The sequence below is a fragment of the Brassica rapa genome, chromosome A03, assembly GCF_000309985.2.
Source record: "Brassica rapa cultivar Chiifu-401-42 chromosome A03, CAAS_Brap_v3.01, whole genome shotgun sequence".
Taxonomy (NCBI): Eukaryota; Viridiplantae; Streptophyta; class Magnoliopsida; order Brassicales; family Brassicaceae; genus Brassica; species Brassica rapa.
Window position 1 is genome coordinate 24,522,139 of NC_024797.2, and position 20,236 is coordinate 24,542,374.

Genomic DNA, 20,236 nt, shown 5'->3' on the forward strand with positions numbered 1-20,236 from the left:
TTAAAGTTGTCATAAGACAAAGGCAGATAAAGAAAAGAACCAAGGCACCTTACCAAAAGCCTTAAAAGGGTTGTTCTTCTTTCCTTCTTTTTAAATTTTGAATCTAAGATGAACCGAAGAACGTCCTCGTTATACGTGCAAGTGTAGTAACACTACTTCGAATTAATATAAAGCATAGTTTCAATTTCATATGCTAAATTTACATTATTCTTCCAACGGTCGAAAAAGGTAAAGCAATTTGACCAATTTATTTATTTAAAGAAAAAAAACATTACAAAACCAAGAATAAAACTATATTTTGTCCTCTCATCTCTTCTTCTTGATCTAATCAGTCATCACAATCACTCACTCTCTCTAGAATTTTGAAGCTTTCTGTCTCATCATCAATGGTGGCTGGTAAGGTCCGTGTAACCATGGGTTTTCACAAATCTCCTTCAAGCAAACCAAAAGACATGACTTCTCCTCCTCCACTTCCTCTTCCCCCTCAGCCTCCTCCGCTGCTTAAACCGACTTCCGGTTCTGCTGGTAAACCGTCAAATCCCCCTTCTAATCAGAAAACCGGTTTCACCCGCTCCTTCGGCGTTTACTTCCCACGCGCTTCAGCTCAAGTGCACAATTCTTCTTCTCGTTCCGACCAAACCAGCGTCATTTCCGACCTTCGTCGTCAAGTGGAGGAGCTTCGCGAGAGAGAAGCTCGGTTAAAGACGGAGGTTCTCGAGCTCAAGCTACTCAAGGAATCCGTCTCCGTTATCCCGCTGCTCGAGGCCCAGATCGTGGAGAAGAGCGGCGAAGTCGAGGAGTCGAGGAAAGAGACGGCGAGATTAGCGGAGGAGAACGAGAGATTACGGCGAGAAGTCGAAAGGAGCGAGGAGCTGAGGAGAGAGAGCGAGAGGAGGGAGAAGGAGATGGAGGCGGAGACGGCGGAGCTGAGGAAACTTGTCTCGTCGCTGAGGGAGAGTGACGACCACGCGCTCTCGGTCTCTCAGAGGTTTCAGGGTTTAGTGGATGTGTCGGCCAAATCGAGTCTGATCAGGAGTTTGAAACGGGTCGGGTCGATGAGAAACGTACCCGACCCACCCGACCCGGTTCCGAACCAAGAGGACATCAAGACCGTTACGTCCGGCGACATTTACCGAAAAGACGAGATCGAGGAGCTCCACGTGTCATCACTCTCCACCGTTAGATCTAGGGTTCCCAGAGTCCCTAAACCACCGCCTCGACGGTCATTTTCATCCGGCGATTCCACGGCGAACAGAGCTGATCCTCCGCCGCGGAGATCGAATCCACCTCCTCCTCCTCCACCGCCTCCACCGCAACATCCTCCGTCCGTTTCCAAAGCCCCTCCTCCGCCTCCACCACCGCCTCCACCACCGCCACCGCAACATCCTCCGTCCGTTTCCAAAGCTCCGCCTCCACCACCGCCGCCGCCGAAGAGTTTAAACATTGCCTCAGCGAAAGTAAGAAGAGTACCGGAAGTTGTGGAGTTTTACCACTCGTTGATGAGAAGAGACTTCACAAACTCGAGAAGAGATTCCACCGGCGGTGGAAACGCCGCCGCAGAGGCGGTACTCGCTAGCTCAAACGCTAGAGATATGATCGGAGAAATCGAAAACCGATCGGTTTATCTACTCGCGGTAAAAATCCGGTTAACTCAACAAATTTCGGTTAAGCTTCTCTTTTTGTCTTGCGTCAGTGAGAATCAACCGGTTTGGTTTTAAACATTAAACCGGACATTTGCAGATTAAAACCGACGTAGAAACGCAAGGAGACTTCATAAAGTTCTTGATCAAAGAAGTCGAAAACGCAGCGTTTTCAGACATAGAAGACGTGGTGCCTTTCGTGAAATGGCTCGACGACGAGCTCTCGTACCTGGTCGACGAGAGAGCAGTGTTGAAACACTTCGAATGGCCGGAGCAAAAGGCCGACGCTTTACGTGAAGCAGCGTTTTGTTACTTCGATCTGAAGAAACTCGTATCGGAAGCTTCTCGTTTCCGGGAAGATCCACGTCAGCCTTCTTGCTCTGCTCTCAAGAAAATGCAAGCTCTGTTCGAAAAGTATAAATAAAAATCCAATCTTTTTTTCACTTCGTGTTCAAATTTTAAGACAAGTAACTAAATTTACTTTGTGGGGTTTGAAGGTTAGAGCATGGTGTGTATAGTCTGTCGAGGATGAAGGAATCATCGGCGACAAAGTTCAAGACTTTCCAGATTCCGGTTGATTGGATGCTCGAAACCGGCATTACTAGTCAGGTCAGCAACATTAATCTTGGTTTAGCTTAATGGTTTGGTTAATTTAGTTTACTTGTGGTCATCATTACTTGGCTATTTTATTACACATTGATTGGAGTGATGATGAATGAAGAAGACAATACTAGATAGAAACAACAATTCCACATGGCCCACATTTTCTGATAAAAGTCAATTGTTGCTTGGCACTGGCAGGAGATTGGTTTGAATTTGATACTGTCTTCACTCTATTATTGTGTGTTTGCTTGTTTACATGGTAATAACTATTATTGCACTACATGACAAATACATAAATGTGGAACAAATCTAACGTGAATGGAGTGTGTTACTTTAATGTATTTGGGGGTTTCCTCCTAGGTGCACGCCTGTGAATTTCAAGATCTTTCTCAATTGTATCTTCTTGTCTGCTTCCTTTGTTTGTTTTTTTGGCCTTTGGATGTTCATGAGCTTTATTATATCAATTTAATAGGAATAGATAGACAAAGCAGTAGAGAATGGAATCAGATTCTCTCATGACTTTTTTGTACCTTCACTTTCACTCTCTTAAGCTTTTAATGTTGCGTGTAGTGTGGATATTCTGCACTTAAAGTAGTTATGCCAAATAAAGACTTTGGAATAAGATAATGGAAGTTTGTATTGAGTGTGTAGCTTTTATATATGTGATTTTCAGTTTGTATTGAGTGTGTAGCGTTTATATATGTGATTTTCAGATTAAGCTGGCGTCTGTGAAACTAGCGATGAAGTATATGAAGAGAGTATCTGCAGAGCTTGAAGCCATTGGAGGCGGTGGACCGGAAGAGGAAGAGCTTATAGTTCAAGGCGTCAAATTCGCATTCCGTGTTCACCAGGTGAAGCAAAAGACATTTGATCATCTTCTGTTAATGTTACAAACTTACAACATTTTGTTTGTCCAGTCTCTTACAACTCTATCCTTTTTTTTGGTCCTTTTCGTGTTCAGTTCGCAGGAGGATTTGATGCAGAGACAATGAGGGCATTTCAAGAGCTAAGAGATAAAGCGAGATCATGTCATATTCAATGTCAAAGCCAAACACATCAACATAAGCTCATGTTGAAGCAATCTTAGCTTCATATATATATATATATGCCACATCATTGTTATTTTCGTCATTTTCTCTATTAAATTTGTTTTTTTTTGTTCTCTTTAAAGACAGATAAATCATGTGAATATACGGAAACGGACTCTTGCTGAAAACCATCTTATCATTTGTACTGATGATAAAAGAAAGCTTCACAAAAGTGTCAACGGTCCATAAAGCATGGGACAGAAATAAACATAAACTTGCAAGTTCGATTGCACCCTACTAATTACACGACCAATCAAGCATATCACTGTCGGATCCTGCATCTTTTGAGAGTTCCATCTGATAAAACAAAGACAGTAGTGTAAGAAGAAAATGTTTATAATCAAATACATGCGAAAGTTCACGAGAAACAAAAATACATGCAAAAGTTCATGAGAAGCAAAGATACAGACCATTTGAATTGTTCATACCCTCTCTGTTTTAGAATTGGGAAAAGCTTCAACACTGTCCACAACCACGTATTCCTCATCACTCAGCATTTGTACACCTGCCAAATTCATCAAACACATTAGACTGAATTGACGAAGAAGAACTACATATAAAGAACAAACTAGTTACCATCCGTTTCAGATAAACTTGCATTGCTCTCATTGCCTTTCTCCAAAGAGGAGGGTTCAACAGCCTTTAATGATGAATCATCGTCATCACTCTCTCCATGTATAAGAAAGTTGAGCTTATGAACATGTACTAAGGCTATAATCATAAGAGTGAGTTAGTAATAGTATACGTACCATCGAAAGATGAATATCCAATGAACCCGTCGTTATAGAGAGCGTAGCTGTAGTAAACTGGCAGTTTCCTACGAGGTCGGATCAAATACGGTAAAGTAGTTCCTGCAAAATATCAATCAAGATGCGCAAATGTTTCGGATCAAAAACTCAGAACATGAAACAGGAAGAAACAAAAGGAGAAAAGAAAAAGCCACGACGAGTGAGCTTATCCGACATGTCATGGAGCTAATAGTGGTTCGATGTTTGCCATGTCCTGACCAGGAACCAAGCTACCTTGATTCAGAATGGTACGTGCGTTAGATTCTTTAAAAAAAATTCTTGGATAGCTAATGGTTACAATAAAAATCAATACGAACATGGCATCTAATGTGTTTTTTTTTGTAAATCCAACAACGTTCAATAGTAAAACTATATTAAATTCAAACATATCTGTGTCTTTCTAATTTTAGGGGAAGAATCAAAGAGAGAAAAGAGAGGGAGTCAAAGTAATGACACATTTGGAAACTATAGGCTCTTATTAGAAGAAGTTACAAACCCTCATTATTGTTTTTTTCAAGAAAAAAATTAGTTAATTAAACAAATAAACGATTTTAATAAGCTAAAAATAACACATGGGTTGTGTTGTATAAAACATAACTCTGTGGCTCTTGTGATTTAGTTGTCCTCTTCTCTAAAACATTTTCAACAAAGAAAACGATAATAAGAGAGAAGAGGTAGTAAAAAAGATCAGAATCTTTACCATTTTAAAAACAAATGGCGACCAAAGCCATCTTCTTCTTTGTCTCGGCCGTGTGCCTGTCCTCTCTCGCCGGCGTTGCCAACGCTGACGCCGATGACTTTGACAGTTTCCAAATCCAGGGTTCGGTTTACTGTGACACTTGCCGTGTCCAATTCGTTACCCGCCTCAGCCAATTCCTAGAAGGTATTTTATTAGTCGAAACCCAAATAAACAATACTTGTTTTTTTTAATTATTTGACATTTCAAGAAAGTTTTTTTAAAAAAGTTATACTCATGTTTTCAAATTTTAGTCTAAAATTTCTTAATTTTTATGTGTATAATTATTTGAATTCTCTAAATTATTTGTATCTTGGTTGCAATATGTTTAAATAAATAATTGATATTTTTTCTTAGAAAAATAAAATTAGCTGTTTATTGTTTAGTTGTATGTTTTCTTATTAAATATTACATATAAAGGAAAACATGCAAATTTGATATAAGAGCACCTCCATTGATCATTTGTAATAGGGGATCTCAAGAGTAAAAATTGAAAAATTACAGATAAAGCAAAAGAGAGAGGGAGATTTTTTTTTCTGACTCATTTGTAATAGGGGATCTCAAGAGTAAAAAATTGTAATAGAGAATCGGTTGATTGGAGAGATTTTTTCTGACTTTTTAGAACCTATTTCTCCATCTTTCTTCATCTAAGTGGTTAATTTTTGGGGTTTTTGCCAAAACTAACCCACAACTTGATTTTAATTCCAAACCTATACCCAAACTTGAATCAAATGCAAAACTAACCTAAAAGCCTAGTGAAATTACAGCTCAGCCCCTTGTGACCAAACAAAAAAACAGAAGCCATTTTTACGAATATAGCCCCAGTAAATCGTCTGAGTCGTCTGAGATGTTGGAAGTCGTCTGGACGACTGAAGTGTAAGTCGTCTGGACGACTGAAGTGTAAGTCGTCTGGTACCAGTTTATTTTAAAAATAATTTATAAATCTTGTAAAAAAATATTTTGATGCGTAAAAAATAAAAATCAAGTAATTATAAACAGTTTTAACTGATATAAATTAAGATATGATAAAATTGATTTGTTTTGAAGATATATGAGTGGAAGTAGTGAATCATGAAATACTTTGGTTTATGAGTTTGGCAAACATATGTTGTAGTATTGTATGTATTGTTAGGGTTAGATTTTGGAAAACTAAAATGTTTTTTTCAAAAATTAGTTTTCACCTATATGTGTTTATTTCTGTGTATAGTAAACACTTTTCAAGTTTGATTTGGTTTTATGAAGTGTTTAATTAGATAATTAAGTTTAGGGGTTATGTTTAGGGTGTGGACGACTTATATTTCAGTCGTCTGTTAAATAATTTACCCGGACGACGTATATTTCAGTCGTCCAGACGACTTACTTGTAAGTCGTCTGGAAAGTCTTCTATTTTAGTTTCCCGCTAAAAATATTTAATTTCCCGCTAAAAATATTAAACTCTTCTGGACGACTTACATGTAAGTCGTCTGTTTTAATTTCTTCACCAGACGACTGAAATGTAAGTCGTCCAGGAAGTCGTCTGAGTCAAAAATATTTAATCTAATTGGATTTTTTGTCTCCCTATATAAAGAAAAATTTACACATTCTCTCTCCTCCTCTCAAATGGCTGCAACAAAAATGTAATGTTCATCATTCTAAAACTCTCCAACCTCTCTCTAATCTCTTTGACTTGAAAACACCAAACTTTATATGAATTTTTCAGTTTTGTCTCATGTATTTCTTACTAATCTATCTCTTTTGCAGGTTTTTAATCAAATGGTACTCATCTTCCACTAATTTAGAGGTAGATCTATTAATTTTAGATATGTATTTTTGTGTGTTCTATAAATGTAGATTTATCTAATCTTCCACTCATTTTCTCTATTTTTAAGTCATTTGAACGTTTTTGAATATGCAGGTTTTTCAGATCTGGATTTGATGTGCAGGTTTTTCAGATCTGGAAGACTTCTGGGACGACTTACCTGTTAGTCGTCTGGAAGTCGTCTGGAAGTCATCTGGAAGTCTTCTGACAAAGTCGTCTGGACTTCCAAAAAGTCGTCTGGACTTCCTGGAAGTCGTCTGGACTTCCAGGAAGTCGTCTGGACTTCCAGGAAGTCGTCTGGACTTCCAGGAAGTCGTCTGGACTTCTAGGAAGTCGTCTGGATTTTTCTGAGCGTTTTGGTAAGTTCTTATGTCTGATTTTTCTTCATTTGGTAACTTCTTGTTGTATAAAGTTCTTACTTTTTTCCCAAACTAAAACTCTCCAAACCCACTCTAATCTCTTTGACTTGAAAACACCAAACTTTATATGAATTTTTCAATTTTGTCTCATGTCTTTGTTACTAATCTATTTTTTTTTTGCAGGTTTTTAATTATTTGGTACTCATCTTCCACTAATTTAAAAGTAGATCTATTATTTTTAGATATGTATTTTTGTGTGTTCTGTAAAGGTAGATTTATATAATTTTTCACTCATTTTTTTCTGTTTTTAAGCCATTTGAACGTTTTTTAATATGCAGGTTTTTCAGATCTGGATTTAATATGCAGGTTTTTCAGATCTGGAAAACTTCTGGGACGACTTACTTGTTAGTCGTCTGGAAGTCATCTGGAAGTCGTCTGGAAGTCGTCTAGACTTCCTAAAAGTCGTCTGGACTTCCTGTAAAGTCGTCTGGACTTCCTGTAAAGTCGTCTGGAAGTCGTCTGAACTTCCTAAAAGTCTTCTGGCAAAGTCGTCTGAACTTCCTGGAAGTCGTCTGGACTTCTTAGAAGTCGTCTGAACTTCTTAAAAGTTGTCTGGTCTTGTCTACTCAAGTGGAATCCAAGCTTGTCTTTGTAGATGAATGATCTATAATAGTTTTGTTTGTGATCTGTTTTATGAATTGCATGTATACTCTTTTAGTTGTGAATTTTTTGTAAAATCAGTAATAATATTTTCCAAGATGTATTAAATGTGCTAACAATGTGTTTACACATTTACAAATCAATGAAATAATAGACTTCAGTAGCCTTTTTCTTATCTTTGGATCTCTCATATGCAATAATAAACTCCAATGGCCTTTTTCTCATCTTAATAAACAAGAATGTTGGTAAGAGATGGAAACAAACAATAGTAACTAGTCAAAGCATATCATATTTTTTATAAGTTTGCATTGAAAAACTTAGTCAAATTTAGTAAAACTAAGGGAGAGAACATATTTTGTAAATATGAGTTTTACATATCTTGAAGTTACTTATCACTCTTAAAAATACAAGTTATTCAAAAACTAACGTAGAAGACTTAAAAACTAGTGGAGAAGACGCGGACGACTTCAATCTAAGTTGTCTAGACGACTAAACTATATGTCGTCTGGTCAACGCAGAGGTTATTTTTGCAATTGACTTTGAAATCTGTTATTTCGGACGACTGAAAGTTAAGTCGTCTACTATTGTTTGGTTAAAAAAAACTCCAAAAAAGCTAGACGACTTACATTTCAGTCGTCAGAGGTTAGTTTTGCATTTGACTGGATTATTTCAGAAGTTTGACTTTTTGGACGACTTACGTTTCAGTCGTCTAGTGAAAATTAAAATAATAATATTTTTTTAAAAGTAGACGACTTAAAGTTAAGTCGTCATAGGTTAGTTTTGCAATTGAAAAAAAAAACTTCAAGATTTAATTATATACAGACGACTTATAATTCAGTCGTCCACGAGACGACTGAAATGTAAGTCGTCCAGGATTTACGAGGTTTGACCAGAATCTCGGAAAAAAATCCTGGACGACTTACAATTAAGTCGTCTGGTGGACGACTGAATTATAAGTCGTCTGTGTATAATTAAATCTTGAAGTTTTTTTTTTCAATTGCAAAACTAACCTATGACTACTTAATTGTAAGTCGTTTACTTTAAAAAAAATATTATTATTTTAATTTTCGCCAGACGACTGAAATGTAAGTCGTCTGGGGAAGTCAAACTTCTGAAATTATCCAGTCAAATACAAAACTAACCTATGACGACTGAAATTAAGTCGTCTAGGTTCTTTGGAATTTTTTTTGAAACCAAACAATAGTAGACGACTTAACTTTCAGTCGTCTCAGGTTACAGATTTCAAAGTCAATTGCAAAAATAACCTCTGCGTTGACCAGACGACTTCCAGGTAAGTCGTCTACAGCCAGACGACTGAAAGGTAAGTCGTCTACAGCCAGACGACTTCCCAAGTAAGTCGTCTGACGAACAGATCTGGAAAAAAACTCGATGTCATACCTTAAATTAGTGAGATAAGTTCCTTAGCATACATAAGGCTTCTCCAAGCACACAGAATCACAAACGGAAGTCACCCACCCATAATCGTTAGCTTCTATGACTCTATGAACCATGAAAATTTTAGAATCAAAATCTTGAGTTTTTTTAGCTCATTGTGGAGAGAAAGTGAGAGATATGTTGTGTTTAGGTCACAAGAATGGAAAAAGAAGAAGGGTAAATCGATTTTAGGAGCATTAAGAGCTTCAAATTGGTTGTTCATGGTGGTTGTGGTATTGATGACAATGGCAATCTTGTAATTACTTGAAGATGATGAGGGTGAGAGAGTAAAAATGTCATTTTCGAAAAAAAAAATAAAAAAAAAATAGATGGCATTTTCGTAAATTATATGAACTTGTGGGGTGAATAGGGCAAAACCAATTTTCAAAAAAAAAGGAGGTTAGTTTTGTGTTTGACTTTAAGTTATAGGTCAATTTTGCAAAAATCCCTTAATTTTTTTTGTTAAATAAAAATATTTACTATCAGTTTTTAAAAACTTAGAAGAGTTCTAACCAATAAGGATGCTCTTACATTAGTGTTTTGATTAACTATTTTAAATTTAATAAATATAATTAAATTTTGAAATTACAATTTACTCATAAAAATGCATTGAAAACATAGAAAATTTTATTTTGAAAAATATTATATTTCATAAACGGACTACTACTCCTCTTTCTTCTTTCTATAATTGGATTGTTTCGTTTTTGTTTTGGTGGTTGAAGGTGCGAAAGTGAAGCTAGAGTGCAGGAGTAGAACAAACGGAACTGTAACGTTGACTAAAGAAGCCGTGACGGACAAATCAGGAAGCTACAAAATGGAAGTCACCGGTGACCACGAGGAGGAAGTCTGCGAGCTCGTGCTCCTCCACTCACCGGACAGTGGTTGCAGTGACGTTAGCACAGAGGCTTACCTACGTAACGCCGCTAAGGTTAGTCTGACCGCGAACGACGGTATCGTCTCACACGAGACACGTATCGTTAACCCCCTTGGTTTCATGGTTAAAACGCCGTTAGCTGATTGTCCCGCCGCATTTAAGGAGCTTGGAATCGTCCCTGACGTCATCTTCTGAATATGATGACGACTTGTACCACTTCAAGATCGTTATTTAACTGTCATCTATTTTTGCTTTCTTGTATACAAAAAACGTAATTTGATCAAAATACAAAAATGCGGCAATTCTATATTTATTATATTTTTTCAAGCAGCAAATTAAATTATCATCATATACATAGTGTTAGTCTCTCTCATGAGGCTCTTGATCTGCGACTAATGCAAATGATAATGTTTTGCTATAAGTACCCAACGGGTTCATTTTGCGTTTACTTCAGAACAACGTTTGAGTTTGCTTCGTTACTCGGACAGCTTTTTGGTTAATTAGGTGGCCAATCACGGACGGGTACCATAGCCAGTAGTTAGTATGGACTCATATTTGCTAGGTGAAGCAGAGTTTCCATGAAACCCAGCCATGAGTTATTTGTGACTTAAGCCAAAGACTTCGAATTATGTTGCAGTGCTCTGAAAGTGAGAGAGATCCATTAGAATGACTTAGCATGCTGCTTCGTTGTTGAGAGGTGGGGTTGAAACAACTAATGGAAGTTAGCTATTTGCATTAATATCTTTGAACTGATTTGCTCGATGATTCCTCTTGTACCAAGAACACTAGCTTGGTTGATCTCGTTCGATATATGTTCGCGTACAGATTTTGGTTCAGCGTACGTTATGAATAAACGTGAATCAACTTTAGAGAAAGCAAAAAAGGATCAAAATGAATTGAGGCAAATGCCTGTTTAAGGTTTCTTATTATTATGTTAATAATTAATTTTACAAACTTTTAGACCCTTCCTAAACTGAAAAAGCATTCAACCCAACGAATATTGGACTTTTAGTAGTGCACAGAGATTTAAGACACATCCAAATGCAACACAACAAAAATTAGAGGTTTAGATGACGCAAGTACAAGGTTCAGCGTACAGTAAAAAACTCTATAAATTAATAATGTTGTGCACGAGAATTTATTAAATTATAGAGTTATTAAATAAAAAAATTATTTTTGAGATTTTTATTTTTTTTAAATATTTCTAACATAGAAAATGAAAATAATATTTATTTTATGATATTATATATTAGTTAGATTTTATAGATAGAATTTTAACTATTTTTATTAGAGTATTGATATAGTTTATGTATGATGAATACATATATTTATATGTAATTCAATAAAACTAAAAGTAAAATTAGAGATGCAATTCATTTTGAAGAAAATAGACAACAAAAGAAACTTCATATGTTTACATAAAATTTATATGTATGGTAATTATTAATTAATTATTTTAATGTGACCATGTTTTTATATACAAGTTTTCTAAATATTATTATCTTATTCTTTTATCGAATAGTGTTGGTCCAGCTTGGAACCATAAAAATTTATTAATTAATCTCCATTGATTTTAGAAAACTTAGGTTCAACAACAACAAAAATAATCTCTTAGAAGTCGTTTTATTTTTATTTTGTGTAGAGAAACAACATAACAAAGAGATGGATTTTTTCCTCGATGATGAACAACAAAAACATATATAATTGTAATTTGAGATTTTGAAATGTTGTAATATCATAACATGGAACGGTTAGAATATTTTTTTTTTAAATGTCTTGGCTCTACAAATTTGTTTTCTTTCTAATTTTTTATATTAGTATTTATGTATTTTCTCAAATTATTTTTGTTTAACCTGGAGCAATTTGACCTAGTTTCTTTACGATTATTAGTTTACATATTGTAGTAATTTGCATTTTTACATTATCAAACCCAACTTTAACTTTTTTGTTCCTAAAGACAAATCTTTGTTATTATATACACATAATAACAAAAAAACTAGTCCTTTGCAGTGGAATCATATATATTTATTTCAATAGTCTTTCTAATTAACCTAAACAAAATTAAAATATTCAGTATCAACGACTCGCGGAATCATTTTGGAATTACTTTTAAATTAAATATTTAATCTAAAGACATTTCTCCTTTGTCAAAAAAAAAATCTAAAGACATTTCTTTGTTATTTTCTTGACAAGCTGTTTCCGCAGACATGTGTATGGATTTAAAATATTAACTTTGACTGGGCTTCTCGATCGATTGTGTTCTTTTTTTTGGTTAACATAAGGTAAGCATTTGGCACTATACTAACGCAAACGGTCTTCACTTGTTTTCATGCTTTTAGCATCTAACAAAACTAGAAACCAGTATTGCTAGAAACACAAAAATTACAGTTGCCAAATAATATCATAAATATGATCCCAGGTGAAAAAACATATGGACCAAGTCCCACGTGAATTATTTTAAATTTTTAAATTTTTGTCTTTTTGTATCCAGTGGATGTTTGTTGCTGTTAACAAAAGTATATCGAAAGATATATTGCCCCACACAAGATCTTCTCTTACAAAATCTTGTCCAACAATGCTTTTTAGGGTTTCTCCGTCGGCTTCCTCTTCTTCTGTCACCGGAATCTAATCTTTCACCGGCTGCCAGGTTCTTATTCCCGACAAATGGTACTAAATGTGTGTATCAAATTAATAATATGCTTGTCTTTAATTATTATGTCTTCTCTTTTATTTCATTATTTTCATGCTTTTTAGGTATTTATGTCTTCGAAATTATTCAGTGAAATGCTTCTTGTCCGGGACCAAGCCATAGTTTTTTATCCCAACACCACATTTCTATTACTCATTTTCCAATTGAAGTGTCTATTATATGCATATACTCCCTCTGTTTTTTAAAGATGGATGTTCTAGAAAAATATTTTGTTTCCAAAAGATGTATTTTTTATGTTTTCAAAGCATATTTTGTCAACTAATAATGAAAAATTGTGTGTTTCAAAAATATTAATTACATTTCTTTTAATCCTATTGGTTTAAAAATATAAGAAATATAAAGTTACAAAAAACTATGCATTAATAACTAAGTTTTAATATGGTTTCTTAATAAGTGTGAAAATCCTAAAACATTCATCTTTAAAAAACAGAGGGAGTATCAATTAAGCCAACATGTATTAACTAGTTTATTTAATTTATTACTAATTAAAAAAATCAATTCATGAGCATGTATTTACATGTAATAATGACAATAATCTACTCCCTCCGTTCCTAAAAGATGTATGTTCTGGAAAAAAAAATTGTTTCAAAAAGATACATTTTTTACTTTTTTAATGTATGATTTTATTAAAAAAATTGTAAGTTTCAAAAAAATTAATACTCCCTCCGTTTTTTAATATAAGTCGTTGTAGAGAAATTTTTTTGTTCCAGATTATATGTCGTTTTCGGTTTTCTATGTAAAATTTATTAGTAATTAATGTTGTATGACCAATGGTAATATATCTTTTATTTTTCTATTGGTTGAATTGTGGTTAGGTAAATAATTAATGATGTTTTTGTTTAGAAAATATAAGAAATTAATGGTTTTCTTAATCTACGTGCATAGCTATAAAACGACTTATATAAAAAAACGGAGGGAGTAGTGTTTATTGAATTTCTATTAGCTAAAAATTATGAAAAATTGTTATTCACAAAAAACAATGCATATTTAATGAGTTTTCTTAATATATGTGAAAAGTTTAGAATATGCATCTTTTAAAAATAGAAGGAGTATATCGTAACAATAATAAAGTATACCAAAATGAAACACCAACGTTTTTTGTCCGTTTTTTACATTCGATTTTGAATATTCTTGTTTATTAATTACTCACTGTACCGTGTTTTTGTCGGTTTTACATTCTATTTTGAATATTCTTGTTTATTAATTACTCACTGCATCGTAAGAGATGTGTTGTTTTAGTTTTTTGCTAATGTATAATATATGAATACGAACTCACTATTTACTTCATATATATTTGTATGATAACATTACAGTTATACGTAATTACGTATATGAAACGTACATTTGTACTAATCACACAAAAAAACGGAATAATTATTCCAGAAAAAAAAGGAATATCTTTGAAATTTTCTGAAAATAATATGTTTAATTAGTATTCCCTAATATAGTGTTATTGATAATTGCTACGAGTAGGATGCTGACGGTACGGTCATCATCATCCATCTACATTATTACTGTAACAAATATTATTGTTTTGATATCTATATTTTATACATAAAGTTATAATAGGCTAATATTTTTTTTTTTTTATTCGAAAGAGAGATATCATTTCCAAAAGAACCTAAAGTGAAAGTTTACATCATTTTTCTACAGCATAATTGAAAACACAAAATAGGGAAACTCATGTGAAGCAGAAATTTATGGCAGTGTGATGTTAGGAGTTTTCAAGGCTCCTAAGACAAATGTTGTAGTATAAATGATTGTCGAACCAGTTCCGAGGGATATCAAAGCACTGAGAATGCAAGTACTCACTTAATCTAAGTGCAACCAATGATTTAGAAGGGTTTTAAACTATGACTAAAACTAGAAAGCAATAACAGAATGATACTTTCTTGACTAAAGGAAAAGAGAACTCATGGGTATAGGGATTAGACCTTGGGTGATCAAGTATCGAACTAAGGATGGCAGATGATCAATCAAACTATCAACCTTAAGCCTAGACACAATTCTAAGCAAGCTCTATGTCTAGATGAATGCTCATTTGCTAACATATCTCAAACATCAAATGTCTTTGGTTGAATAATATGAAAGCAATCATTACTAACAAGTCTATTAGCTATCTTAGTACCTTTAACAACAAATGTCTTTGGCAAAGTATACTAAAAGCCTAGGAGAGTTGTCTCGGGCATTTCATCGAACACCTTTCGGGTGAGAAATGCCTAAGGATCAACAACTGAGTGGCCAACTCAGAAGATGCATTATGATTACTCTACTAGCAAGGAAATATGAATGATCTACACTAAAACATCCTAGCTCTAACCTAATCACCCTTAATCTCCCTAACCCATGAATTCAAAAGGTGATTACTCACTAATCTCCATGATTCCTCTTAAACCCATATTGGATTTCAGATTAATCATGTAGAGAAACACAGGAAATAGATAAGAACACAGAATTCTCAATAATAAACTGATCAATTCATTCAAAGAGATCCCTTTCCAAAGGTTTTTGGTGGTTTTTCTAAGAACAAAGATGATCTGCCTCCTGGTGCTTACCGAGTAATAAAACATAGGTTTAGAAAATAAAAACGTGCATAATGAAATGACCAAAATGCCCTTGAGAAATCACAAGTTCGAGCAGAAACAAAACACGGAGCGACCTCAGCCCGTCGCTCCGACAAGTCGCTCCAGGCTTCGGGAGCGACCTCGCTGTGTCGCTGCGAGAGGTCGCTCCGAGAGCGATTTCGTGTTTCCGAGAACCAAAATGGCGAGCGACTTCTCCCTGTCGCTCTGGTAAGGTCGCTCCAAGCTTCGGGAGCGACTTCAGCACGTCGCTCTGGAAGGTCGCTCCGAGGTCAAAATGTGTGTCTCCGGATGTGAAAACGCGAGCGACTTTGTGCAGTCGCTCTGGATGAGTCGCTCCGGGATGTGGTGCACAGCGACCTCATGCCGTCGCTCCCAGAAGTCGCTCCAGGCAGTGCTCGTCCAAAGACCACTCTAATCACCTCCTTTGAGCTCCAAATGCACCCAAATGTCTCCAGAAACTCCATGTGGTACTCAAATACCTGATAGAGACATATGTATGCAAAATGTAACCTAGACATGGCTAAATCCTAATCTATATGATGAAAATGCTAATGGATGAATGGATAAAACAATGCAAATATGCAAGATATCAACTCCCCCAAACTTGTTCTTTTACTTGTCCACAAGTGAACTTTCTAGAACTCATAGGGAGAGAGGTTGAAGGTGGGAGCACATAGCCAAAAGAAACACAACTAGCACACTCTCTTATTACACTCTAGCTTCTCTAGGCCTATCTTAACTCTTTTTGTTCTTACACTCATCATCAAGCATCCACACATTCAAATCAACCAACTCTCACATTCATTAAGCACAAAACATCAGGTGAATTCTTGCAAATGGTCAGTTGGTCCAAGTCATTTGGTTGGGTAAGGGAAGGCTTTTATTCAAGTGATTCAAGAGGTTCAAAACATATGATCTTTAAGGTGGTTTACTCTCAAAACAAGTAGCCTTGACATTGCACATAATATATCTAAGAAAGGGACCAACTCATGCATACAATGCTCAATCTCCATTGTTCTACCCTTTTCCCAAACATACAAATCACACAATCATTTCCCAATGTCAAACCCTACTCACATCTCTCACCAAAAGATCCTAAGAACTTTAACTCCTTCTCTTTGAAATCTACAAGGGATTTTTCACAACCTCAAAACATTTCTTAGCTCCTAACAACTTTGCTAGCCCCCTTTTTCTTTTTTTTTTCTTTTTTTTTTTTTCTTTTCTCTTTTTTTTTTTTTCGATTTCTTTTTTTTTTATATATATATTTTTTTTAGGTTGGGGGCCAAGACTTTTCAAAACTAGAGCTAGAGGTTCTCTACTTATCCCAGAAAATCGATTCACTTAAGCACAAAGAGTCTATCCTTTTTATTTTTCATTTCTCCCAAATCATGATCACAACACTCACCATCCCACCTATAGCTAGACAAAAGAGTGTCCAATCTAGCAAAATGAAGATCAAGCATTGTCGTTCCCGATACTCTCAACATTATGCGCATGTAAGACTTTCCGAAGAAGGCCTCACTCATCAAACAATGAAAGCTTAAAAGGAAGGAAAGGTTTTGGGAGTGGTCTACCACTAGAGTTTGTCAAAAAGATTGGCATAAAAGATGTGACAACTCCAGTGTGTATAGCCATGACTCAGTACACAAGGGACCCTAAGCAAGAAGCATTAAGTTCATTCATTTCTAATAAGGTTGTAGTTGGCTTCAAAGACTGAGTTTCAGCAATCAACAAGTTTCAGGAAGAGTTTTCAAGGCTCGAAACATACAAGTCTTTTTGAGAGGTGCAAAAGCTAGTCAAGTGCAACGTAGTGTTCTTTACAAGGCATTTAAAATCATTGCTCCCAATGCATGTGAATGCAACCTATATGCTCTAGACTCTCCTAGAAATGCAAATGATGCAAACTAAATGATTGATTTTTTTTTTTTTATATGCAAATAGGTATGCAATGCATGACTCAATGAAACAACATCAAAGCAAACATGATCAAATACTTGGTACCTCCCCCAAACTTGAGTTACACAGTCTCTGTGTTGTCAAGTAGAGAGAGAGATACCGAAAAGAAGACTAATATGCAAAAATAAAATGGTATATACAGGGGAGTGTGATGGGTTACCTTCTATGGGGAATGAGTAGAGGGAGATGATCCCTCCTCGTCGTCCTCAGGTGGTAACTCTTCAAGGTGCTCATCAGCAGGAGTGTCCATCTCTTCAATGTAGAAGGCTTGCCCGAACACAGTTGGTTTCCTCATTTTCCTCTTGATGTCAAAGTGGAGGATGTTCTCTTTACCCAAATGGAGATCAATCGTGCCTTCCTTCACATTAACAATAGCTCCTGCTGTAGCTAAGAATGGTCTTCCTAGAATCAATGGATCTTGAGCCTCCTCACCCATCTCAAGCACCACAAAATCTGTAGGTATCTCATACCTTCCAATCTTCACAGGGAGGTCCTCTAAGATGCCCACAGGATACTTCACTGAACGATCAGCTAACACCAGAGAGAGTCTACACTTCTTGAACTGGGTGAATCCAAGCTTCTTTGCAACAGACAAAGGCATCAAGCTGACACTAGCTCCCAAATCGCAGAGACTTTTCTCAAATACCATAGGTCCAAGAGCACAAGGTAGTGTGAAGCTTCCTGGATCCTCTAATTTCTCTGAAGCATCAAGCCTCTGGATGATGGCATTGCACTCATGGGTAAGAATCATCATGCCTTCCATCTCCTTCTTCTTTGCAGCTACAGCATCTTTCAAGAACTTGCTGTATTGAGGAATCAACATAAAAGCATCGATGATGGGCATTGCAACCTGAGCTTCACTCATTTGCTTCTCAAACAGAGCCTTGTACTTCTCTAGCAGCTGCTTCTTGAATCTACCAGGGAATGGAAGTTTGGGTTCATAGGGAGGAGGAACAAAAGAACTTTCACTTGCTGGAGTAACAACTTCACCATCTTTACTGTCTTCTTCTCTCCCAACCTTTCCTTTACCTTTGGCTTCCACTATCTTCTCCAAGATCTCGTCATTGATCTTCTCATCAACAATCACCACTTCATCATCTATGTTGATGGCAACCCCCTCACCTAGTTTCTCAGCATCCTTGGTGAGGGTTCTAGGAGGTAACTGCTTACCACTCCTAAGGGTGATAGCTTTGGCCTCCTTGGGTTTTGGTCAGACTTTCCAGGTAGAGATCCTTGCTGGCGATTCTGGTGAGTGTTCATGGAAGCAAATTGATTCTCTAAATTCCTGACTGTAGAAGCAAGGTGTGAGAATTTGTTGTTGAGCTCATTGTAGCTCCCATCAATCTTGGTATGAAGGTTCTTCAACTCATAACCAACATGCTTCTCACTTCTAGTCTGAGACTCCAAGATTTGTTTCAGTAAGGTATCAGTGCTGCTCTCTTGAGGAGCAGAGGAACCAGACGAGGGGTTTTGCTGAGGCTGATAGCTGCCTTGCTGGTTGTTCCTAGGCTGATAACCACTCTGCTGGTTGTTGGAAAGTTGGGTTCTTTCTTGTACCAGCTACCATTGTTGTTGATGAAACACAGCTCTTCCTGACCTTCCAAACCCTCAACTTCATGGACAATAGCTGGTGTCTCTTGGCTTGGGTTGCCGACAAAGTGCAGCTGCTCTTGGGTAGCTTATCAGCAAGGAGGATGTCTATCTTATCCTGTAGAGCTTTCAACTCCTTCCTCGTTTGCTTATCCTCAGTTCTACTGCTTCTGTCGTGGTCTCCACTGTAGACTGCATCACTCTTTACCATGTTGTCAACCAGTTCTTCTGCATCCTCCTCAGTTCTCCCCAAGAAGAACCCATTGCTAGCTGTATCCAGTCTGGCTCTGTACTTAGGAAGAGCACCACGGTAGAATGTGCTCAGTAAGCTCTCCTTAGAAAAGCCATGGTGTGGGCATTGAGCTTGGTAGCCCTTGAATCTCTCCCAGGCTTCACTGAAGCCTTCCAAGTTCTTCTGTTGAAAGCTGGAAATCTCGTTTCTCAGCTTAGCAGTTCTTGAAGTAGAGAAGAACTTCTCCAAGAATGCTTTCTTGCAGTCATCCCAAGTAGTGATGGAGTCACTGGGTAGAGACTTCTCCCACTGACGTGCCTTATCCCCCAAAGAGAAAGGGAATAGCTTGAGCTTTAAGGCATCTTTGGACACACCATTGGTCTTTGACAACCCACAGTAGCTGTCGAACCTGTCCAAGTGATCAAATGGATCCTCTAGAGCCAAGCCATGATACTTGTTGTTCTCGATCACGTTGAGGAGTCCTGATTTGATCTCAAAGTTGTTGGCTGCCACAGCGGGTGCTCGGATTCCCAATCTATGACCATGAATGTTGGGGCGGTCGTAAGTGCCAATGGGTCGAGCTGCTCGCTGTTGGTTTTGAGGTATGTCTCCCATATCAGTACTCAATCTCTGCAAGTGAGCCTGTTGCTCTTCTTCTCTTCTATTTCTAGCACACTCTCTCTCTAAAGCTCTGATGTCTGCAGCTATTGGAACTAGGTTTGATGGACCCCTGCTCCTCAAGTTCATACACCTGTAGATTAAAGGGAGGTGAAGAAAGAGAATCAGTAACAAAAGAAAATAAAAATGACTTAGTCTCAAGCAAGTGACTAAATCTCAATGTTCAAATCTACTCAGAATTTGGCTACGGCGCCAATTTGATGTTAGGAGTTTTCAAGGCTCCTAAGACAAATGTTGTAGTATAGAAGATTGTCGAACCAGTTCTGAGGGATATCAAAGCACTGAGAATGCAAGTACTCACTTAATCTAAGTGCAACCAATGATTTAGATGGGTTTTAAGCTATGACTAAACTAAAAAGCAATAACAGAATGATACTTTCTTGACTAAGGGAAAAGAGAATTCATGGGCATAGGGATTAGACCTTGGGTGATCAAGTATCGAACTAAGGATGGCAAATGATCAATCAAACTATCAACCTTAAGCCTAGACACAATTCTAAGCAAG

At 36.5% G+C, this 20,236-nt stretch overlaps 2 protein-coding genes and 1 non-coding gene across 3 annotated transcripts; all 3 read left to right on the forward strand.

Annotated features, from left to right (window-relative positions):
* Positions 1-3,432, forward strand: LOC103861003 (protein CHUP1, chloroplastic). The gene is made up of 5 exons (XM_009138693.3): positions 1-1,634; positions 1,741-2,054; positions 2,138-2,249; positions 2,957-3,094; positions 3,205-3,432. The coding sequence occupies exons 1-5, from the start codon at positions 387-389 to the stop codon at positions 3,328-3,330; spliced, it is 1,938 nt and encodes a 645-aa protein (XP_009136941.2). The 5' UTR covers positions 1-386; the 3' UTR covers positions 3,331-3,432.
* A 283-nt stretch (positions 3,433-3,715) lies between these two features.
* Positions 3,716-10,293, forward strand: LOC103861004 (pollen-specific protein-like At4g18596). The gene is made up of 2 exons (XM_009138694.3): positions 3,716-5,002; positions 9,829-10,293. Exons 1-2 carry the CDS (start codon positions 4,834-4,836, stop codon positions 10,173-10,175), a joined length of 516 nt encoding a protein of 171 aa, XP_009136942.1. The 5' UTR covers positions 3,716-4,833; the 3' UTR covers positions 10,176-10,293.
* Positions 10,294-19,162: 8,869 nt separating this feature from the next.
* On the forward strand, positions 19,163-19,269 carry LOC117133117. Its single transcript, XR_004456958.1, has one exon. It is a non-coding gene; the product is annotated as a small nucleolar RNA R71 (small nucleolar RNA).
* The last annotated feature ends 967 nt before the right edge of the window (positions 19,270-20,236 follow it).

Excerpts from the sequence above, each read along its gene's own strand:
- LOC103861003 (XM_009138693.3), top strand. The coding sequence starts at position 387 with ATGGTGGCTGGTAAGGTCCGTGTAACCATGGGTTTTCACAAATCTCCT. Across the intron at positions 2,250-2,956 it reads AAACCGGCATTACTAGTCAG|ATTAAGCTGGCGTCTGTGAA; the intron begins GTCAGCAACATT and ends TGTGATTTTCAG. Across the intron at positions 3,095-3,204 it reads TCGCATTCCGTGTTCACCAG|TTCGCAGGAGGATTTGATGC; the intron begins GTGAAGCAAAAG and ends TTTCGTGTTCAG.
- LOC103861004 (XM_009138694.3), top strand. The coding sequence starts at position 4,834 with ATGGCGACCAAAGCCATCTTCTTCTTTGTCTCGGCCGTGTGCCTGTCC. Across the intron at positions 5,003-9,828 it reads CCTCAGCCAATTCCTAGAAG|GTGCGAAAGTGAAGCTAGAG; the intron begins GTATTTTATTAG and ends TGGTGGTTGAAG.